General features: G+C 45.5%; 5 protein-coding genes across 12 annotated transcripts in view; 2 read left to right on the forward strand and 3 right to left on the reverse strand.

Annotated features, from left to right (window-relative positions):
• LOC105557763 (protein tweety) overlaps positions 1-6216 on the forward strand; it is a 13344-nt gene extending 7128 nt beyond the window's left edge. For 2 of the 3 annotated variants that reach the window (XM_012005087.1, XM_012005088.1), the window contains exons 2-4: positions 988-1778; positions 4436-4588; positions 5520-6216. In XM_012005087.1, the coding sequence (XP_011860477.1) occupies positions 1200-1778; positions 4436-4588; positions 5520-6023 (1236 nt within the window). In that variant the 5' untranslated portion in view covers positions 988-1199 and the 3' untranslated portion in view covers positions 6024-6216. Of the gene's footprint in view, positions 1-636; positions 1779-4435; positions 4589-5519 lie in introns of all 3 variants that reach the window. The other variant, XM_012005086.1, reaches the window with a different exon arrangement.
• Positions 6217-6299: 83 nt separating this feature from the next.
• On the reverse strand, positions 6300-8000 carry LOC105557762 (nuclear transcription factor Y subunit B-4). Its single transcript, XM_012005085.1, has 2 exons — positions 7586-8000; positions 6300-7160 (listed from the first exon to the last, which is right to left on the reverse strand). Exons 1-2 carry the CDS (start codon positions 7692-7694, stop codon positions 6616-6618), a joined length of 654 nt encoding a protein of 217 aa, XP_011860475.1. The 5' UTR covers positions 7695-8000; the 3' UTR covers positions 6300-6615.
• Positions 8001-9424: 1424 nt separating this feature from the next.
• LOC105557761 (leucine-rich repeat-containing protein 59) lies at positions 9425-14321 on the reverse strand. 6 transcript variants are annotated; one of them, XM_012005079.1, is made up of 9 exons: positions 14220-14321; positions 13959-14092; positions 12960-13516; positions 12464-12774; positions 11245-11304; positions 11027-11149; positions 10753-10966; positions 9967-10170; positions 9427-9867 (listed from the first exon to the last, which is right to left on the reverse strand). In XM_012005079.1, the coding sequence occupies exons 4-9, from the start codon at positions 12563-12565 to the stop codon at positions 9572-9574; spliced, it is 999 nt and encodes a 332-aa protein (XP_011860469.1). In that variant the 5' UTR covers positions 12566-12774; positions 12960-13516; positions 13959-14092; positions 14220-14321; the 3' UTR covers positions 9427-9571. The 6 variants fall into 6 exon arrangements, with proteins under 6 accessions (XP_011860474.1, XP_011860469.1, XP_011860470.1 ...); XM_012005080.1 differs by lacking the exon at positions 12960-13516 and having other exon boundaries at positions 12464-12609; XM_012005083.1 differs by lacking the exon at positions 12960-13516 and having other exon boundaries at positions 12464-12663.
• Positions 14322-14531: 210 nt separating this feature from the next.
• LOC105557759 (transcription factor 25) lies at positions 14532-19099 on the forward strand. The gene is made up of 9 exons (XM_012005077.1): positions 14532-14699; positions 14829-15037; positions 15108-15496; positions 15581-15809; positions 17184-17437; positions 17511-17820; positions 17942-18235; positions 18314-18501; positions 18684-19099. Exons 2-9 carry the CDS (start codon positions 14906-14908, stop codon positions 18706-18708), a joined length of 1821 nt encoding a protein of 606 aa, XP_011860467.1. The 5' UTR covers positions 14532-14699; positions 14829-14905; the 3' UTR covers positions 18709-19099.
• On the reverse strand, positions 18780-21475 carry LOC105557758 (actin-related protein 3). Its single transcript, XM_012005076.1, has 6 exons — positions 21260-21475; positions 20814-20994; positions 20399-20713; positions 20022-20336; positions 19727-19945; positions 18780-19635 (listed from the first exon to the last, which is right to left on the reverse strand). Exons 1-6 carry the CDS (start codon positions 21301-21303, stop codon positions 19456-19458), a joined length of 1254 nt encoding a protein of 417 aa, XP_011860466.1. The 5' UTR covers positions 21304-21475; the 3' UTR covers positions 18780-19455.
• Between the last annotated feature and the right edge of the window lie 823 nt (positions 21476-22298).

Genomic DNA, 22298 nt, shown 5'->3' on the forward strand with positions numbered 1-22298 from the left:
TTTAATTGAATCTTGTGCTGCTGTGTCGTGTAAGTAATATGATTTTTTTCATTTAGAGATTGTGTGTAAATGAAAAAAATCATATTACTTACACGACACAGCAGCACAAGATTCAATTAAATCGCGGCACTGACGGCCATTTTGTGGACACTTCCGCCAGTTGTCCAGTCTCTATCTTCTAGGGTCTCTACCCATGTTCAGTTGTTCGCGCCATCTATTACAATTTGGAACTAAGTGTGTTCTCATGTCATACCCTTTCCCCCTTCTTCCTGCATCTTCAGTTCAAATTTCAGGTCATTCTGCACAGTTGTTGTTTAATTACAGCATTTTGAAAGTTAAACTTTAATTATAATCACCCTGTATAATATATAATTAATAATTTCACCTGAGAGAGGCGGGCTTTAATCGGATTATTGGATACATTAATTTTGCAATTTTGTCTGAAGACTGAATTAATTAACATTAAAATTACTTTTAAAAATGTGCAACAGTGATTATAATTGATTGCAATATCCGTAATGTATAACGTTTGACTTTGACGATAATTGTTTTCTACAATCTCTCGCTTCCCTTTTCTCTACCGGTTCTATCCTAACATCCGAACAATTGTATGTATATTTATCTTTGTTTAAATAGTGAAAATGTAGAAGATACAACATTACTAACGATTGCTAAAACCGAATATATTGGATATATTGTTTGACTTGAACTTGGGAAATCAGTTGAATCAAGGAAAAACGTTCCCCCGCCTTTCAGAACAAGGCACGTGGAGGACGCGACGGCGGTCGCTCGTATCCACGTGTGTACACGAGTCGCCAAGTCAAGAAGACGTTACGCGTTCGCCGATTAGCGGCGACTTGACCCAACGTAAGGTGGCTCGTGCTTTTAGCCGTGCTTGCCGCGTAGTGATTTAGAGACGTAGACCGTAATGACGGACGTCACAGACACAGACGGGCGGTAGCTCCGTCATGTTTCTTGCCTTTCCAGAGGGGCAAGGGAAAGAGTGAGAGAAAGGCAAGGAAAAGGGGGCGAACACTCCCTCGGGGATTAGAACGAGGGTGCGGGAGGCGCACGCCATGGCACGGGCCGGTCATCGACGTCATGCGACGTAGCTCGTAACGAGGAATCGGGGGGGGGATCTGCCCCGAGGCACGGGAGAGTCGCCTTGAGACGGGAAGCGAGGAAGCGGCCCGGTAGCGATGTACGCCGCGGCGGGTGGTGCGAGCATCGCCAATCGGAGGAAGCAGAAGCGGCTGCAGCTCAACAAGCAGGCGCCGGTGAACGTTGTCCCGTCAAGACTGAAGACCGGCCTACCGCCTGGCGCGCGTCACCACCAGCAGCACTACCAGCACCATCAGCACCAGCACCAACACCAGCATCAGCATCAGCACCAGCACCAGCACCAACACCAGCACCAGCACCAGCACCAGCATCATCAGCACCACCACCACCACCCGACCAAGCTCGCCCGTCCGCACCAAGCCGCATCAGCGGGACAGCAGGCCCCGCGGGCGCAGCAGCATCACGCGACGTCAACGTCGTCGTCGTCCGCCGCGTTCCACCCGGTCGTCGACGATCGGCGCCGTCGCGGCGACCACCACAGGTCCCAGCAGGTCGCCCCGGTCTCGCCGATCCACTTCCCGATCTCGCCGCCCCCGCTCTCCCTCGAGTCCTCGGCGTCCGCCACCACCTTCCCGGCCAACAAGTCCAGCAACTTTCCCTTCCCGCCGCCCTCGATCCTCGATCTCCGAGTCTCGCCTCCTACGTCGGAGCTACAGGTGGGTAACATCGTCGAGCACACATACATACACTCTTTTTCTTTCTTCTCATAGTCTCTTCCGGGCTCACGCTGTTTTTTAGCCGCTCTCTTCTTTCCTCTATATCTCACCCGAGTCACCGTCACGACCTTCCGTGTCTCTTCATGTATAGTTGACGCGTACTTATCACAGAAATCATGCAAAGCGAGATAAATGCGCCCGCCCCCGCAATGTGCGCATCAGGCAGAGAGGATCCGGTTCGTCGGATAACAAAAACATTGTGAATGTATTTTAGAAATAGTCACAACGCCCGCTTGCATCATTTTTGCCCCTTTTCAAACTCTCAACTCTGCGGAGACTTTGTTATTATATTATTTATCAAGATCGAGATAGTAAGAATTTTCAGACAGACACGTTTTCTCTCGCCGCAACTTTCGACGAGGGAAAGTTGATTTTTGATTTTTCTCGGTTTCGCGCGTCCGGATACTCGTTGACCGAGAAATTGGATCATCTCTGCCGAGTGCGAGCATTGACGAGTTAGACTAATGAGAATTACAAGCTCACTTCTCTATCGCTTTAGCCGCGACTCACCCTCGCTCAGAGCGCATACGCTTCCTACGATCGCACCACGTATCTCTTTTGCCGGCACCTCGTGCAACGTTGTACAGCAAATAGCATCGATCGGCTGTCTGGTGGCGTGTAACACGCGATAAACCCGCCGAGTGGCGTAAGAGAGGCGACAGATTCTCACCGTGCCCGAATATCCCTCCAGGCCCCGCAGGTCTCGGACTGTAAAGGCTCGTAATGTAATTTCAGTATAGCGTGAAACATGCCTCCCGCACGATTGACATCGGCGAGAACGAGCGGCGATCGATGCCGATGGCGAGTATAGCGCGACGTTAGACCGGTGTCGATCGCTGATGGAACTTTGAGGTGGACCGGTCCGGTCGTTTCTTCGCATCGTGTCCGGGGAAAGGAGAGGAAAGAAAACGATCCGGGGCTTCGGGATCTCGATCGATAGGGTGCACGCAAATGAATAAGCGGAATGCAGGCCGCTCTATTACTTAGACGAGACAAACAGCGGTTACGGGGGGGTAAGGCGGTGAATTTTAGAGAATTACCTTCCAATTTCGCCACCAGACTCATTCCGCCGCTACCACGGTATCCCCCACGATCGTACGTTTACGGGGTAAGTATCAAAAGAGTCTCACGGCAAAAGCGATCTCGATTCCTACGCGCGAACACGCCGCGCGGAGACAACTTTTTCTTCAAATTTGCCTGAAAATTGTGTAATCGTGAGACAGCGTGGCATGTTGAAGAATTTTATCAACAATTTTACCACATGGCATGTTGAAGAATTTTACCACACATTTTACTGGTAAAATTTCAAAATACTCACATAAAAATCAAATGTCAAAAGCGAGCTCGATTTCTACGCGCAAACGACGCAGGGAGAGAATTTCTTCTTAAAGTTTGCCTGAAAATTATGTAATCGTGAGACAACGTGGCATTTTGAAGAATTTTATGAAATTTTACCACACATTTTACTGGTAAAATTTCAAAATACTCATATAAAAATCAAATGTCAAAAGCGAGCTCGATTTCTACGCGCAAACGACGCAGGGAGAGAATTTCTTCTTAAAGTTTACCTGAAAATTATGTAATTATGAGACAACGTGGTATTTTGAAGAATTTTATGAAAATTTATTACACATTTTACTGGTAAAATGTATAGTAAAATTTCGAAAAACTCATGAAACTCAAATATCGAAAGAATTTCACGGCAAAAGCGATCTCGATTCCTATGCGCGAACGCCGCACGGAGAGAATTTTCTAAAATTAATCGTGGGACGTGGCATTTTGAAGAATTTAATGAGAATTTGTTAAAATTTTACCAGTAAAATGTATGGCAAAATTTCAAGAAATTGTCATAAAATTCCTCGAAATGCCATGTGTGCCACGACATTACACGATTTTTTAGGGTTTTTAAAAGAAAATTCTCTCCGTGTGTAAATTCGCGCGTCGCGCGGTTCCCGGGGCACTGACGTCCGGAACCGAACTTGTTATGAGCAAAAAACCAAAGTAGAGACCGTGAAAGCACCGTCAGATCCGCGCCTACCTCGTTGATTGGCATTTCCTCGGATCGACCAAGCAATCTCTAGGTGAGCGTAACGAACGTGTCAGTCGCTCGCCAGGTAGATGACGCATTCTTTTTGCCACACGCATCGGCCTGTGTTCCGAATTCTCTTTCATCGATAAAGGATTGTCTGTAAAAGATCCTTGAGCCAATAAGAACCCTGCAAAATTTTAGTGGCACTTTTACCGATGAAACAGGATTCGGAATGTGGACCGTCATCTCTGAAGCAACTTAATATATGCCATTCATTTCACGTAAGACGCATGTCAACGTTCGAGTGAGCCGCAAAAGAGGATAGGTCCTACACGTGTTTATTGGCGAATCTAGGATGCTGCGGATACACAATAGTTTCGCGGGTTTTTTGCCGCAGAGTTCAAAGTAGTTTGCAAAGTACGAGAGAAGTATAGAGGAAAAACGAACCGAATCGTTTGAGAGAGAGCACGACGACTCGATGCGTTAACGGGAGATGATGCGATTCGCAGCACCGGTCTCGATCTCGGGCTCCGTGACGGTCCATACGTCTGAGAGTTACGTATTTCAGTGCGGCGGTCAGGGACCTGGCGGCAAGGCAGCGTGGCAGGGATGCAACAGACCTTCGCCCCTTCCCTTATCTCCCACGTCGCCCGGTTATCGCGCGGATGGCTACAGGACGAAGCAGTGCGAGGCGCATCGGCGATGGATGAAAAGAAACAGGGTAACTTTAGCAGAAATTGGCGCGTAACGTTAAAGAGAGATGAAGGGGATATCGGAGACTTGCGTTAGAAATTAGATCGAGAAAGTAAAAGGTTCGTATTCCGAGGGCTCGATCACGAATCCTCTCCTCTAGCGCGAACTCGTGAAAAGTGAAAGATCTCGTTCAAGAATTCAATATTCGTCAATGACATTTTTCACTTTAACACGAGTTCGCGCTAGAGGGAAAGATTCACGATCGAGCCCCCGAATCCTCTTTTCGATAAAATTGCCAGCAAAAGACCTTTCCAGCCAATAAGAATCCTTCGAAAGCAATTTTAGTGGCAGTTTTATCGGCAGGAAAAAAAAGAAAAGGATTCGGAATGTAAACCAAAGCGTTTACGGAACAAGACCACACAGCACAGAAAGATTGTAGAAATGTTACATTGTAAGATTGCAATATTGCAGCAACGTTGCGCAACATTGCTAAAACGTTTCTGGAGGATTGCAGCAACGTTGAAATGTCCGCCCTCAGAGAGAGTGCAACATTATAGCAATATTTTTGGAATAATTTGTTATTGTTGTACATAAGCAGAGAATTTACTAATTACATATGCATCCGGGCCTTTTTCAATACATAGCAAGCTATTGCAAAGCAACCTAAGGAGATTATGTCGCTTCGCAATAGATAGAGATTGCGAGCAACACCGCACTGATCCAGTACTTAATAATTCGCGCATTATTGGTATCAACGAAAATAACATAATAAAATTCTCGTAATTAGAAACATTTTTAAAATAGAAAATATACTATTTTCATTATTTTTGAAACATTACTGCAATATTGCTATATATCCCTGCAATGTCTCTGCAAGATTGCAACGTTTCTGCAATGTAACTGCAACCATCTGTGCTGTATGGGAGGTGTTTACGTGCTCGAATTCTGGTCTTGTTCAGATAAGAGACGCCAGTTACTGCTACGGGAGCAGCGGCGAGGACGACGACGAAGATGACAGCAGCAACGCTATGCGGCAGCGGGGCGAGGTGAGCGCGGCGGTCAACACCGTGCTCTACGTGGGTCTGGGCACCACCGCGCTCGGCCTGGTAATCTCGTTCGTCGGCACCGGGGAGAAGGGCTTCCTGAGCCCGCAGCTGAGGCTGGTCGGCCCGTCGCTACTGTGCGCCGGTTTGCTGTGCTGCCTGTTCCGCGTGCTGCTGTGCATCTGCCTGTGCCACTGCGGCCAGTGCGGCCGCTGGCGATTCTGTCACGTCGCCGCGCACAAGGAGAAGGCGAGGAAGGCGGACGCGCGACCGGGACCAGGGACGTTGTCGACCGCCTCGCTGTTGCCGCCGTCGACGCAACGGGAGCGAGAGGGTCCGGTCGCGCCCACGAGCCGCTCGGTGTCGCCGGCGACCAAGGGACACGAGCTTCTGCTTTCGCCCGCCCAGTTACCAGAGTGAGGAGGGACAATGTGATCCGCGCGCAATCAGCAACATTTTCTACCGAATGAATTCTACGTACCACACGCCGATTTACTGCCGGTTCACGGCCGACCTACGCGACCCTAGTTTTCTCCGTCGCGGCCTGAACCGCGAGCTCTCTAAAGTAGTCTAAAATGCGTCTTAGAGCTTAAACAATAGAAGAATAAAGGAATCGGCTACGTTTTTACTATCCTTGCTGTGTACTCGAAAGAAAGTGAAGGGAAACAACCACACCAACGCCACGTCGACCACGGCTCTCGTTCGCGAAGTCTCCTGGTTTATTAACGCACACCGCTTACAAGTTGCTTCTTTACAAAGATTAAAGTTAACTTTTAACTTCGTCGCTGACACATCGTCCCTCGATCGGGCCTTACAATGATCGTCATCTTAATGTTAAAAACTTAAAGATACTTTGCTATGCGTATTGCTAAGCGAGAACCGCTCCCCCTTCTTCCTCCGCGCGACTGGATCCGCGCGCGCGCGCGCGCGATCGTCCCCACACAACTCACACAGTGTGTCTCGGAACAAATACGATAAATACTTATATCAATATCACTTTGACTCTCAATGATCAGGAAAGCTGAAACTGCATCTGCTCGTTGGACGCGTAACTGTAGATGACGGACGAGTCGGAAGTGGTGACGCTGGCCGCCGTCGCCGTGATGGCGAACAACTGATCCTCGAACATGCTCGGCGGCTCCGTCTTGCCGTTGCCGGCGGGCGTCCCGGCGCCCGGCGGGTTGTCGCCCTTGGTCGCCTCGCGGTACTTCTGCAGGTACACTTTCAGCGGCTCGACGTAGTTGTCGAAGCCGAGCGTGGTCATGGCAAACAGAATGTCCTCGCCATTGATAGTCTTACGTTTCTCCATGTGACACCGGTCGCTCGCCTCCGACGTGATAAACGAGATGAACTCCGACACGCACTCCTGCACACACTCGCGCGCGTCCTTGGCTATCTTGCCGGCCTCCGGGATGGCCCTCTTCATGATCTTGGCGACGTTCGCTATCGGCAGGAAGCGATCCTGTTCGCGGAGCGGCCCGCCGCCGGTGGAGACCCCGGGGCTCTGTAGGGGGTCCCCCGTGCCGTGATTCGAGTCGTCTGTGTTCTCAGGATCATCTGTCGATGAAGAAACGTTTCTTACCATTTCTACACCGTCTTTATTAGCGCGATCTGGCCCACGGTGACTCGCGAGGGAGCGTACCATGTAAATATTACATTTACCTAACATGTAAATATACCGTCTAAATACAGAGTATCAATCTTTTCAAGCAAGTACACGGAGTCGATGCGTTCCCATGTCGTCGTAGCGCAATTTACGCGAGGCTCTCGAGAGCGCGGATGCTCTATCTCGGCGGATAATAAGTCGTCGGTCGCGTGCGTGGAGCAATTCAGCGACGAGGAGAAACCGAGGCGTAAACAGCTCGTATCCTCGTCCGCTCCGCTTCGGAATCCGACGTGGACGCGGCCGAAAGCCCGGGTATCCCTCGGGTCGTCGCTTTGCCATGCCTGACGTTGACTCTCCCGAGGGAACGCTAACCTACCTTCCATGTCGTCCGACTGCACGCCAATGTAGGAAGTCGCGACGGTGCCACCGCTTAAGAAGGACGAACCCAGGGGACCGTCATCTCCGCTCTCGCCGCTGTTCTCCATCCTCGGTATAATTCGCGCGCGAAGCAGATTGAAGGCGGTTTACGTCTACCCTTTAACCTTTTCCCACCTTTGTTTTTACGCCGCTTGTGAATGCTTGTGAAGCGCGAGAGTCTCTCCTCTCGGCTGTGCGCAGACGCGTATACGCGCGTGCGCAAAGCGAGACAATCGCGAATCGACGCGGCGCGACCAATCGAGTCGCTCACTTTCCGTGAGAGCGAGCGGTTCATTGGCTACGGGTAGAGTCCCTGTATTGTCTTATTGATGAGTTTGTTGGCTCCTGGCTCCACAGTCCGGATCCAATACGGCCACGTCTAACCAATAGTCGTGCTAGAGTCCCTGTAGTAAAGCCTATCACACAATGCGAGGCAACAGGCAACAGGAATAGGGAATAGAATTTTTGACGCGTTGGATTGGTTGAAGGAAAATTTCCTATTGGAAATGGCCTATGAAAAAAATGTTCTAATAAAAGTAATTAATGTAATTACTTGCTCCAACGTATAAAAGTATTAACGCGCGCGTTATTTGTCAACACTGCAAATTTTTCAATGTCACACCGACTTTGCACTAACACACGTACAAAAATCCTGTGATTGGTCATAATTAGAACATGTCGGGTGCGCAGTACGGATCGGCGCGTTGAAACAAAAACGTGGAACAAAAGAGCGAGTGGGCATACTGGTTATACTGTGGCTGTACTACAGTATCGCAGCGACCCTCGTGGCCAAGCAGTGAACTCTATACGTACTGGAATGAGTGATCTATTGTTCTGGCTGTTGCCGAGAGAGAGGTGCGTTTGGGTGAATCCTTGTCTCCTTCTAGTACTACCTGATTGGATAGTCGCATATAAATGACGAGAAGAAGGGCGTCACTTATATGCAATTATCCAATCAGGTAGTACTAGAAGGAGACAATGGTCGCGTTCAGCAGACACAACTGTTGAGTGAGCGCTCAGTATGATTGGTTAATACTTTTAGATCCAGCCAATCATGTTAAGAAATCACTGAGCGCTCACTCAACAGTTGTGTCTGCTGAACGCGGCCAATGGTCGCGTTCAGCAGACACAACTGTTGAGTGAGCGCTCAATGATTTCTGAAGGTGCGTTCGGGGAGCGCGCTTTCAGCGCTAAAAGCGTCTTCTATCTTTGTTCGACGTACAGTGAGTGACGAAGATAGACTGACGTTTTCAGCGCTAATAGCGTCTCCCCGAACGCAGCCTTAATATGATTGGCTGGATCTAAAAGTATTAACCAATCATACTGAGCGCTCACTCAACAGTTGTGTCTGCTGAACACGGCCATTATGTATAGAGTTCACTGCTGTGGCCAAGAGACGAACGATTTTTGGCTTAAAAATTCGACCTACCCCCACCATATGAGTTGCAAGACCTGTATGCAGTGAACTCTATACATACTGGAATGAGTGATCTCTAGTTCTGGCTGTTGCCGAGAGAGGTGCGTTGAGTGAATCCTTGTCTCCTTCTAGTACTACCTGATTGGATAATCGCATATAAATGACGCCCTTCTTCTCGTCATTTATATGCGACTATCCAATCAGGTAGTACTAGAAGGAGACAAGGATTCACCCAAACGCACCTCTCTCTCGGCAACAGCCAGAACAATAGATCACTCATTCCAGTATGTATAGAGTTCACTGCCTGTATGTAAGACCGTGGTCCTAACCTTTCTTTCTCTGGCAGACGTAGTATTAAAATCTTGCAAAAAAAATCTTGGATCGTTTACCAGGAATATATCTTTATTCGTTCATTTTTCGACGAAAATAAACTTTCATGATATAAGAAAATCTGAAAATGCATTGTTTCGGTGATTTCACTCAGATGGCTCCTCCGGTCGTACTGACCTCCGCAATTGAAACGGGCTTTTACAGCTCTCTCTCCGCCTCGCTCGTGTCACTCTGGAGCTGCGCAAAATCCCTCACCACATCGACGACCGACTTGAACTGTGCGGCCGCGATCTTTATTATGCGCTGCAAACAATCCGTCGTCTGCCGATGATAATTCTTCAACGGCAGGCCGGACAACGTCTGCGCGTTCTGCAGAAACGTGTCAGTCTGCCGCTCGTAGCGCCACGAGAGTAACGTCAGCGCGACGGTGAGCAACAAGCTGATGACGAAGAACCACACGATCACGCAGGTGAGAGAGCGGCACAGCCCGGTGCCTGGATCGCCGAGCAGCATGAAAAATCCACAAATAATATTAAAGAGAAAATTTAAGACGAAAACGTCGCGAACGAAAGATCGTCAAGGAGTTGGTTTACCTGTGGATTTGTACGATTTACAGGCGGACGCGTCGTCGGACGACGATCCCGTTAATCTTACGCTATCGTTATTGTCCCGCGAGCACGCCTCGCTCTGCGTCGGAGAGTCGGTCTTACTCCCGTTCGTCTTCTCCATCTCCGTGTTCCTCTTTCTCTTCCTCTTGCCCTCCTTCTTCGCGCCCGCCACCTCCTTGATCGCGTCGCCTGCAACGCCGCGCGGTAATACTATAAGATTATGCGCGATTCAAGCGAGAGAACCGAGGGGCAAGTCGCATTGTGGTGTACAGATTTCAGGCATTACCGGGCATTATTAAGGCCAATGTCCACGATACTAGAACTTGGTCCAAGTTCTTGAATTGAGAAATTTGTAACCAATCAATTTGTAGCTTTTACGGAAAAGCGGCAGTTTTATTGGCTGTACGTTTCTCAGACCAAGGACTTGGACCAAGTTCTAGCATCATGGACATTGGGCTTTAAGCCTTGTGTCCATGATCCAAGAACTGTGTCTAAGTTCTAGTTCCGAGAAATGCGTAGCCAATCACCTTGCAGCTTTTATGGAATAGCTGCAGGTTGATTGGCTACACATTTCTCGAAACTAGAATTTGGACCAAGTTCTTGGATCGTGGACACAAGGCTTTAGGCATGTTTTGGGCATTAGGCCTTGCTGGAGCATTATAAAGATAAGATCAAGTAATGCCTACTGGGCATTAGTAGACATTGGTGTATGCACATGATTTTGACGAGTGGTTTACCCCTCGGACGGGACTAGGCGAGGCGAGCGCACACCTGTAACGCAATTGGATCTACGTAATCTCTCCTCTTCGATGACGAGCTTGACGTTGGACAGATATGTGACGATGTTGCGAGCGCACGCCTGGCACTCGCGCATGTTACTGCACGGTCCCGCAACACTGGCTACCGCCTCGGTCAAGGGATTCTCCTTGAGATCCAGCCACCTGAGGTTTTTCAATTCGCTCAGACTCAGAGGTAATCTGCTGATCTGTAAGTTGCACGCAGATTACACATTAATTTTGCCATCGGGTAATAAAGGGCCGTTTACCTTGTTGGCGTACAAATCCAAATGTCTCAACTGCGTCATCTCGCCAAAATTCTCGGGAAGCTCGACCAACATGTTCCTGCTGAGGTCTAGTACTACAATTTGTTTCAAGGTAACAAAAGTGGTCTGCAAAAGATTCAACGTTTGCAACAGCACGTGAATATCGAGATTACGTAAAAATTTCTAGCGCCGAATCGTACAATAGTCGAGGAATAACGTACCGGCAACGAAACCAAAAGATTGGTTGATAAATTGACATTTGTTGCTTTCCTAAGAGATGCCTGTAACGTAACAACATAATTTGGAAATCACTGCGAAATACTCACATTTTGTAACGATGGCGCATTAATTCCAGGAAAATTCAATACTCATCGAACAAGTAACATCAATATTATAATTTTCTACTCAACAATGTAAATGTAATATAACAATATCGATGTTACGGAACCCAGTGAGAAATGATTCGTCGATCGACGTCGAAACGACGTCGAATCGACATCGACACCGTCGAATTGACGTCGATCGACGAATCATTTCTCACTGGGAAAGGCCCGTGTCCACTAAGAACTTGCAACTTTTATGGAATAGCACACATTTCGCAAAACTAGAACTCGGACCAAGTTCTAGCAGCGTGGACGCAGGCCTTTACGCTTGTCCCACAATTATCTATCAGTGAGTACAATTCCATTGAAAGAATTACATAAAAGCAGGGTTGTGTAGTGTCTAGTTAAAAAGATAAAAGCTAAGTTAAAAGGTTAAATAATTTTAATTTAACTTAGTTACATTATAGCCTGTTAACTTTTAACTGAATGCAGTTGCATTTTATCGGTAACTTTGAACTTTTAATTTACCTTTCTTAAAGTTAGCCGTGCTATAAACAAAGGCATTACAAGACGCCACGCGTCTGCCTACATTGGTAGTTTCTGTGTTCCAAAATGCACTGCCAGCGCTAAAAATCTACAAATAATACACGACAATGACAATGAATTTTGGAACACAGCCATTACATGGGGACCTTGGGGTTTTGATTCTCGAAATTACGTGAAATTGTTCACATGAAATGGGCCATATTTCGTGTATTGTGATTGATTGTCCAAACGCTGGTCGTGAAATTCAACGCAATTTACGTAATCGCGAGTCTCTGAGATTTTATATCAAAATAAGACAAATTTAACTTTTAACTTTTTAATTTCCTTTTATTATTAACTTAACTTTTAATTCCATTAATTTTATTATGGATTAACTTGTATCTTAACCAAGTTAAATTTTCAAGGCTGTTAACTTTAACTTAACTTAGTTAAAAAAGAAAGATAACTTACCCAACCCTGCATAAAAGATATTTTGATATTCCACACAAGTAAAGTTAGCTCCCATAAGTATCCTATTATTATGGTTCGATAAGAGATAGAGAGAGAGAGAGGAAAAATAATGAGGACTCACGATTTCTCGCACAGGCACTTCCTCCAAGTCGCACAAGCTGAGGTCCAGAGTATCCTCCCTCAGCTTGTCCTTCACGTCCTTCAGCTTCAGTTTGACGGTCATGCTCGTCGATTCTCGCGTGGACACTTTCTCACCTGCGATTCACTCTGCAGTTTGGCATACGCAAGCAACTTATTAGGATCGCCGGTGACAAGTGGTTTCTAAAGTCAAATCAGTGTCAGCGAAGCGATAAGAAACCGACTCTTTATGCCCATTTCTATTAATGCAGTTTAATCCCGGTTTAACTTTTTATGTTTTCCCAATTTCTGAAACTAGAAAGATGGACGTCGGTCAATCAACTTAGACCTGGTGTCATCAAACGTCGCTCAACTGTAATCTTAATTTAATTCGTCAATTCGTGTTCGTCTCTTTCTAGAGTAACAGTTGGAAAGAGACAACGAATTAAGCTAAGGCTTAAAGTTAAGCGGCGGTGAAACCGGGCGTTAGATATACGAACCTATTTAAACTACACACTATCTATTTGAGATATACGCTACACATGGGGTCAATCTGACCCCCGCTAGTTTAAACAATTGCTGCAATGATACTATTCATTTTTTGATGTTGTAAAAAATTAGACATGTTATATTAACATTAACAAATAGGATAAACTTGGTCTGAGCCATAAGTAATGATTGCAATAATTTTAAAAAATTAAAATGTAGAAAGAAGCTCAGAAAATGCCGTTTTTTACTTAAAATTCAATAACTTCCATTTTTAATATTTTAACCTAAAAATTTAACTGGATACTCTTGAAACAATGTTCTTTAAGATAAAAAAAATTGCAATAGTGCACATTCCAAAAAAGGTATTTACTTTGACAACCGAAGGTGTGATATTTCGGAAAAATTGAAGGCACATTTTTACTGGTCATTGCAATAAAAATTAATTATATTATTCGTCTTTTGCGTGTAAAATGTTTTTTTTAAACAGAATATATGATAAATAAAGGTTGAATACATTATTTCAATACAGCATCTGGCGTATGCTCCGAGTTCTCAAATTATACACCATCTAAAAGTATTATAATTTATGTTATAACTAATTTTAAAAAAATCACACGGTATCACGAGACACGGTAGTGTCTCGCGCCAAGTGTAAGCGTAGCTAGTTTTAAATTAACACTTACATTTTTCTAGTTGAAATGCAGTAAAATTAAACAAAAAAAATTATGAAAAAAATTTCTCCCAATATTCGTACACTACATGCGGGGTCAGATTGACCCCAGCGTACGTTTTGAAGTGTCTACTTTGAACGGCTGTCACTAGTCAACTAGCACCTTGGGACCCACAACTAATGTAGTCTTAAAAAGGAAGACTTCAACTAACAACAAATGGCGTCAAAGTCCCAACTTGACATTTTATATAGGAGATATTTAAACGTAAACTTTTGTTGGGGTCTCCTGGACCCCGGGTGTAGTTTAAGAGTTAAATCACCGTAAACTTTCAACTCTCACCGTTAGCTCTCTCTCTCTCTCTCGACTACTAGACTGGCTTTGCTCTTCCCTCTTTTCCTCCAGTTCCTTCCATACTGCGCCGAGGTCGTCGATCCTTCCTGGGGCCGCCTTCTCCCGATAAGCTCTCGTCCCTCCTGGTTCAGAATTATCAGCATATAAGTACTGGCGGAACGTAAACGTCAACATACCCTGGCACTTTGTTAATCCCGACTAATAATCCTTACGTAATCAACAGTACGTGAAAAAATAACTTGTAATTACTTCTCCTCCTTTCTCCTCCTGAAAATCTGGCAGCGGACTCTCCGGTTCTCCTCGCTAATAAAATGGCATCCGACTCCAACGTGGGCTTCTCGCGGCCAACGTCATAATCGCGTGTAGCGGTAACAGTCGAGGCGGAGGGCGGAGCGCTCTGGCTGGATCAGCTGGATAACGCCAGTCGTCCGATCCGGCGAATCAGCGTGAGCCGACAGCTCGTCGTCCGGTCAGAGGTAGAAGCCAACAGAAGCTGAGAAGCACTGAGCGGCTGTGCGCTGCGCGACGTGTCAACGAAAGAGCGAGCGAGGAAGGGGGAGAAAAGGAGAGAGAGGGATTTTCCTCGTCGTTAACCTTCCATCGGCTGCTCTCGTCGGACGTCGATCGCCCTCGTTTGACTCGCCCTCGGTCCACGGCGACCTTCAAATCTCCCGTATTTCGATCGAGAGCTGAACAAAGTTCTTCTTCAGCTCTTCCAGAGCATTCCAGGTACTATTCCCTCCCTCGGGAGACCGTCCGCCTGACTGTGCGATCGGAAGCTGTGGGCGCTTCGCTGCTCGGACGTGCACCAGGCGAGGGCGTATTGATTTTCCGATCACGATTTGGCGAATTTTACAGATCACGAGCACTTGGAGCCACAGGCGTTCTCGCGAGACGAGAAAGTAACAAGAGACACATTCCACACGTATTCCGAGATGTCCACGCGGTACATGAAGAAGGTTTACGGCAGCGACGTGACTCTCGGCAAGGGTAACGACGACACGAGCGACCCGGAAGTCTCGATGACCGACAACGCCAGGTCCAAGTGTTTCAACGTATTCGACGTGGTACGTAAGACTCGGCACATTTTATTACCGCCCGGACGACGGCGACGTTGACAGTAAGCTGTGCCCACAGTTGAACCAGAACTCGGACAAGGACGAGGACACCGACGGCAGACAGCAGGACGAGGACGAGGACCCGGCTGCGAACGGCGTGGATTCAAACGACATGAAGCGTAGGAAGCGGAAGAAAAAGCACAGGAGGCCGGAGAACGAGAGAGCGAGGAGCCAGCAGGAACACGATGCCGAGTGCAATGAGAACGTGGACGAGATCGAACGAAGCGTGAAGGAGGTGAACAAGTTGCTTGGCGAGCCATTGCCGGGCTGCAGTAGTCAAGTTATGGAAGCGCAATGGGTCGACCGAGTGTCCAAGGAGAGTGTACTGACTGTACAGCGTAAGCACTTGAATCCGTATAACGAATTGAAGAAGATCTTCGGCACTAAGACTATAGAGGCTGGGCAAAGGTACAATTTTCACATGGATAAGATTGCATGCCGCGATTTACCAGCTCCTGTTGATACAAGTGTTGTATTGTTTTTCTTTTGCAGCAAGAAAAATAAAGGTCGTCCTGGGAATTTAAAGAAGACATGGTTGATTGGCCCGCAAGATAACACTTGGGTGCCAACTACCAAATTTGGACTGTCCATGTCTCCGGATCATTCTATGAAGACTACGGGGAATGTACAGTACTTTATGTATAAACATAGCGTCTTTTACACAGAGCTGCAATATCGGTTCTTGGACGCTGTTGAAAGTCTGAATCCGGAGAACATAATTGTAAGTGAACACGCAGCGTTAGGCTAATGGCAGAGAACGATCCGTATAAAGTGCTTAACACTGCCCTAAGTCGTAGACGTAAGGCGAGGCAGAGAAACACTCGAGTCGTGAAAGTCTCTTAAGTTTTTCTTATACAAGAAACTTTCACGACTTGAGTTTTTCTCTGCCTTGCCTTACGTCTACGACTTAGGACAGTGTTAAGCGCTTACGGGTCGTCCTCTGCCATCAGCCTTAGCAATATTGGAGCCGGTATTCATAGTCAGATCTTATATTTAAGACTGTCTTAAGATCGCCTTTAGGTACTCCGTAGTTAAGGTGGTTGGTGCTCAAATAAAAATGAGTTCAAATTTATAAAAAATATATATATATTAAAATGATAATATATATACATATACAATATATAAATATATATAATAAATAAAAATACATATATGTAAAAAATGATAACAATTTTATAAAAATAAGTGCAAATAATTCTATACATATATACGAAGAATTTTGAAGAATACTGAAATGACTTGTCTACGTAGTTATCAAGAACATATATGTATATATACAGGGTGCCAAGGTTATATGAATATTACTATGTTATGTTCCCTCTGAAACCCTACAACTTTTGTAGGAAACATTTCTTTCTAAAATGCATTGTTTACGAAATATTCCACCTGTTACGTCTGAAATTTAACACTCTGTATGTAGATATATATATACATTATCAAAATTTTTCGTAAATATGTATAGAATTATTTGCACTTATTTTTATAAAATTCTTATAATTTTTAACATGCTTTCGAGAATTAAATTACAGATATCGTAATACTTTGCTATGTTGGCCATGTGTAATAGTATAACTTTAATAATTAATTATTCGACAACCATGCAGACAATCGTCTTAGACTTTTGCATGAAGGACAGATTCCCATAGACGAATATTTTCTATAAATTTGAATTAATTTTTATCATCTTCATTTCAGCAACCATCCTCCTTAATTGAATGTGCCATACAGCATCCTTAGATAAATTCAAGACCGTCTTAGGGTTAGAGCACAAGGCAATGTAATAGCTTACGTCAATGACAATCTTTGGCATAAATGTAATCGGAGATAAGTACGACATACGCTGAAGCGTTTACGCTTACGTCTTTGTCGTAAACTATTACGTTGGGCTTGTGCTCTGACTCTTAAGATCATCGGCGTAGCTAATGAAATGTTCCATACGGCATCTTTAGATAAATTCAAGACGGTCCTGAATATAAGATCCGACTATGAATACCGATCTAGATCTTTGCGCTTTGCAATTCTGGCGTACCTTCAATTATTTTATCACTTACATCTATTTGGTATATAAATGTTAATACAAGTTCTTATGTTTCAGAATATAGTAAACACTCATTCTTACCATATAGATTCCCTCCTGCAAATATCTGAAATATGTAAAATGAACGACGACTTGGCATATGCAGCGGAGTTTATTAAACGGGCTGTGTACTGCTTGGAGTGTGCGTTTCATCCGTTCTTTAATATATCGTCCGCGCAATGCAGATTGGACTACAGGAAGCAACAGAATCGCGCGCTTTTTATAACACTTTTTAAGCATCTTGGATTTGTCGGCGGACGTGCTTGTTATAGGTAAATACCCGCGAGGCAGGTCGAGCGGAAAAAAGAAATGAGAATTCGCGTTAATTCCCGTGAAAAATTTCAGAACGAGCTTGGAACTTTGTAAATTAGTTTTGTCACTGGATCCCGAGGACGATCCGTTAGCGGTGGTCTTGGCCATCGACTTCTACGCCTTGAAAGCCAAAGAGTACGAATGGTTCGTGAAATTTTGCAATCTGTGGGAAGAATCGAGAAATTTAACTCAATTGCCAAACATCGCGTACAGCCTGGCACTGGCTCATTTTCGTCTGGGAAACAAATCCGACGCCGATACGCTCCTGCAAAACGCTCTCATCATGTTTCCGGGTGTATTGATGATCTTGTTGGAGAAATGTAGCATTCAAACAGATGCGAAGGTACTGCGGATTTAAAGATTTTGCCCAGATGCCACATTTCTTGGGAATCCGTTGTTTCAGAGCACACCGAGTGTTCGGAAAAAAATCCTACTTATGTTTAATCGGATATTTCATTCTTTAGATAATGTGCCACGATTTCTTCACCTCTAAAGCAGAAGTCAGCACATCGCCAGCTCTAGGGAAGCTGCAAAAGTTGTATGTAGTCCGTAGCTTCTATCTCTGGAAGGAGGCAGATATTTTACCGTGGTTGGAGGAAAGTGTGCACGCTGTGCTAAACCGTATCGAGTCTAAGGACGATTATATCAAGTACTGTCAAGTGAAGCGTAGCAAACGCTACCGCGGAAAGCTGCCAAGAAACATTTTGAGGCACATTGTATTATCAGATTTGCCGGATGTTACAGTTAATGGCCAAGAGGTAATTTCTCGCACTTTGCACTATTGTGTGGAGAAACACATGCGTTAAAACTTTATTAAAGCTTGTATATTATATCAGATTCAGGGCGAAGACCCAATGCTGGCGCACGATCCATTGCCGCCACTAGACAGTATCGATCTTTATGAAAGGCCTAGGGCAAACGACAGGCCAGCTGAAAGCAGTTCCAACTTCTTTTCCCTCTTTTTCTCTTCGCTTTTCACGGATGTCAATGGCGCAACTGCTGCTTTAAATGATTTAAATCTATTGTAAGTACAGAAGTAAGAAAAAAGAAACATTGACGGGACGTAATGTCCTGATTATCCAATTCATTCAATTTCACTTAAATTACTCAAAATAAATGATCGATTACGGGCTGTTAAGTATAAATTAAATTTTCATACGCTATTAAAAACATCAATGATATTAATTGCAATATTTGTTTGTCTAGTGAGGAGAACGATGACCACGCATAATAACAGCTTTCCCTAATCATATGAAACTTAACAACGCTAAAAGAAGAAAGAAATCTACACAAATTGTGCAATTTTAAGTAATACACATATATCGTTTTAAATAGTACATGTAAAAATGCAGAAAAGTAGTCGGTACATACGATAATCCAATACAAAGATAATTTCGGAGTCATTTGATTTCGTTTATAAAGAAATTTTATATATAAAAATTGCAATTTTGTTAGAATTTCTGCTCAATGTAAAAATGCTTCTGAATATAGCACGTAGTATTGCAGTATTATGCATCGCTGCATTAAACAACAGACAATTGTTATAACATCATAAATCCGTTATTGTATATGCATTTTTTTTAAACTTGTAAATATGATAAATATACCTATACTGCAGTAAATATACATAGTAAAGTCTATGGAAATGCGCCTCGTAGACAGTGTATACAGATATATACGCGTATACAGCATGAACGATGATCGATGAGATCCCAAGAACGGGAGTAAACGTAAATTATCGTTAAACATACGTTTCATAATCTACAATCATAAATTCGAGTTACGTACTCAAACATGCCGACATGATTTTGTAACAAGTACAAACAAGTCGGAATCTTTGAATTACTTTTAATTGCATTTTAGCACCAAGTTAGAAGGAAAAGAAAAGAAGTAGATTACCCGAGTCCTCGCACTCGTAAAATGACAATACTCTTGGAAATGATTTCGCTCGCCGTGTGCTCTCGTTCCAATTTATTTCTTAAACCATACTGTGAAATACGGGATTGTAGCGACAAATTCCAGGACCGTACTCTTGGTATGCCTTCTTCGTGTGACAAACCGTGTAGAATTCTGGATCGCTGGCCAGTAATGCGCCACCGTACCACACCGCGCAACGTTGCTTGTGATGCGATATCACGCGGACGTCTATTGGTTTCGGCTAGAATGACACAAGCAGAATTAAAATTGTAAAGCAAGCGCGGGGTGTTACTGCCGCTCGTATACGAATTGCAAATTATCGCGATGTCTACCGTAATGTGACTGCCGCTCAGCGTCTCGCTGAGCTTGAGCCGCGTGTCAACGATCTTCTTGATGTCGCGCTGCAACCGTCTGCCAAAGTCTTTAAACATGGTGGAGCCACCCGATAATACGATATTACTGTACAATGGTCTCCTGACGTCGATTGGGCAGTTTTGAATCACATCGTCCACTATTTCATTGAGCGGCGTCGTAAAGTCCGGATTGGAGAACTGAAGCATTCATACATGTATAGAGAAACTGTCGATTATGTAAGTTAGCAGTCACACGCGCGGGCTAATCGTTCACCTCAGGATGGAAGAATATCTCCGGTCCAAGGAACCTCTCGTATCCGACGTCCACCACGAAAGGTTGCTTGGTGATATTGTTAACACCTTCGTACTTTTTAATTTTCGTCGGGTCGCTGTCGTACTTGGCGAATTCCTTGGATATATCCGGGCATATGTAACAGTATTTCTCTTTGATCGACTTGGCCGTTTCTAACGACTGCTCGGGCGGTATCCCAATCTCCCGCTCCCTCAGCAGACTTTGTATAAAATAGGTGATATCGCGACCAGCGATAGGAATGTGCTTTATACAACTTCCTATGACGAAACCCTCCGCCTGCAAAAACCCACCGACTGTCAGACACGAAACGATCTCCAATGGGTTTTCCTGTAACGTACCACTGGAATTACGTGAGTCACGCCGTCTCCGCTATCAACAACGACGCCCGTTAAAGTGCGGTCCTCTACGTTCTTGGCTGTCCACGAGGCTGCTAAGGCAAGAACAGCTTGCACAGCTATGTAAAGTCCCGGTACGTTGAACGACTCGAACATAATTTCCGCGGTATACTCGCGGTTTTCCGGGGTGTTCAAGGGTGGCTCTGTTAAGAGGAAGTAATGATCCTCGGGCTCCGACCTGAGGTATTTGAAAATGCATTGTTGTAAAAACTTCTCCATCAAGTCCCAGTCCTCCACCAGTCCGTGCCTCACTGGATACTGCAAGTTGCGGCAAGAAAAAGTGCAATTGATCAGGAACAAATCGTCGGGAGAGAGGAAAATGAGTATTGCCTCGAGCGAACGGCTCGCGAGCGAGTACCTTGACAGAGTATCCAGTGGCCTCGAAGGCCTCGTCCCCGATGTAGGCGTCCAGGTCCTCCACGCCCTTGGTAATTCTCCTGGCATTATTGTCGCCGACCTTGGCAGTCTCCTTGATGGCGATCGCCGACGGTATCGTCAGCTGGGGCTCCTTGTTCCCGGCGAATCCCAGTTTCGTGTAGCTGCGAGATAACGGCGCCGATTAGACAGATAAGCGAGCGCGTGTCGATAGCGCGTGGGCGGCGGATATTTCTACGCGCGTCGATACGACCTGTCTTCTCCACATTTAACGCGTGAATCACCACGAGGGGCGAGGGGCGAGGGGGTCGCGGGCCCGCGGTGGGCTCGGCCGAGGTGCGTGTCATCGGGATGACAGATCGGCCGGGTACTCTAACCTAAACCCGAGTCCGCCCTCCGCAGATCGATCCGTTCCGGGACGGTGCTTACCCCGTGCCCACATCGATGACGCACGCAGGGAGACGTCCGAGCATGATTCCGACACCACCGCGTTCGTTTCTTGTCCCAACAAAACGCACACCCGCGACGACGACGACGGCCGCGGCTAACCAACTCGCACCAAACAGAACCGCCGGGAAGCGATATCACCGACGATTACCACGCCTCTCGTTTGCTCTCGTTCGCCAGCGCACGCCAGCGACACCCCGTAGTCCCCGTACGCGGCCCGAACCAGAGATGCGCGAACTAGAGAGAAACCTAAAGCCCGTATCAGACTACGGATTGGGATTGGGATTAGATTGAAATTAAGGCCCGTTCCCACAGTGGCTAGTTAGCTTAACCAGTTGTTAAGTAGTGATACCAACCACTGACACAAAATTCGGTAAGCTATTTACAAGGTTATATATATGTAATATATATACACTATATGTTGTATATATACATCAATTTATCAATCACAAATATATCAATATATATGTATATGTTTTTTAAACTTATTTGCGAAAATGCGACTTGTCAAAATCTAACCTTGTAAATATCTTACCGAATTTTGTGTCAGTGGTTGGTATCACTACTTAACAACTGGTTAAGCTAACTAGCCACTGTGGGAACGGGCCTTAACCAATCACAGTAAAGTTTACTAATCTCAAGTTCAGTAACTTTTAGGGTGCTTTCACATGGAGCATAAATTGCGTAGCGTAACCTGCGTATCACCAATCACAGGATCATACTGATAGAACCGTTTCAATAATTTCGTTGAACTAGTCCTGTGATTGACTGCTGTTCCACCGAGGGTCAGAGTCGGGCTAGAGTCGGGTCAGAGTCGGGTTGGGGTGAGCGCATGGACCTAAGAATCTCTGGACCGAGCATACGGCGAGGGGGCTGTTAAATTTGCGGTAAGGGGGGCGAGAGTGCTCTCCTTTTCTGTCCTCTTGGTATCTCTTTCTACAAGAGGTCACAGTGACCTCTTGTAGAGGCTCTCTGACCTCTTGTAGAAAGAGATACCATGAGATACCAAGAGGACAGAAAA

Source organism: Vollenhovia emeryi, unplaced genomic scaffold, assembly GCF_000949405.1.
Source record: "Vollenhovia emeryi isolate VEMERY1.0 unplaced genomic scaffold, V.emery_V1.0 DF939422.1, whole genome shotgun sequence".
NCBI classification, from domain to species: domain Eukaryota; kingdom Metazoa; phylum Arthropoda; class Insecta; order Hymenoptera; family Formicidae; genus Vollenhovia; species Vollenhovia emeryi.

Coding starts and splice junctions, on each gene's coding strand:
- LOC105557762 (XM_012005085.1), bottom strand. CDS start 7,694: ATGGAGAACAGCGGCGAGAGCGGAGATGACGGTCCCCTGGGTTCGTCC. Junction 7,161..7,585: donor GCAGTCGGACGACATGGAAG/GTAGGTTAGCGT, acceptor CTTCATCGACAG/ATGATCCTGAGAACACAGAC.
- LOC105557761 (XM_012005080.1), bottom strand. CDS start 12,565: ATGACCGTCAAACTGAAGCTGAAGGACGTGAAGGACAAGCTGAGGGAG. Junction 11,305..12,463: donor AAGTGCCTGTGCGAGAAATC/GTGAGTCCTCAT, acceptor GTTACGTTACAG/GCATCTCTTAGGAAAGCAAC. Junction 10,171..10,752: donor TAGATCCAATTGCGTTACAG/GTGTGCGCTCGC, acceptor GCGGCGTTGCAG/GCGACGCGATCAAGGAGGTG.
- LOC105557759 (XM_012005077.1), top strand. CDS start 14,906: ATGTCCACGCGGTACATGAAGAAGGTTTACGGCAGCGACGTGACTCTC. Junction 17,821..17,941: donor GCATTCAAACAGATGCGAAG/GTACTGCGGATT, acceptor TTCATTCTTTAG/ATAATGTGCCACGATTTCTT. Junction 18,236..18,313: donor TTACAGTTAATGGCCAAGAG/GTAATTTCTCGC, acceptor ATATTATATCAG/ATTCAGGGCGAAGACCCAAT.
- LOC105557758 (XM_012005076.1), bottom strand. CDS start 21,303: ATGCTCGGACGTCTCCCTGCGTGCGTCATCGATGTGGGCACGGG. Junction 20,995..21,259: donor GTCATCGATGTGGGCACGGG/GTAAGCACCGTC, acceptor GTTATCTCGCAG/CTACACGAAACTGGGATTCG. Junction 19,946..20,021: donor AGATATTCTTCCATCCTGAG/GTGAACGATTAG, acceptor TGAATGCTTCAG/TTCTCCAATCCGGACTTTAC.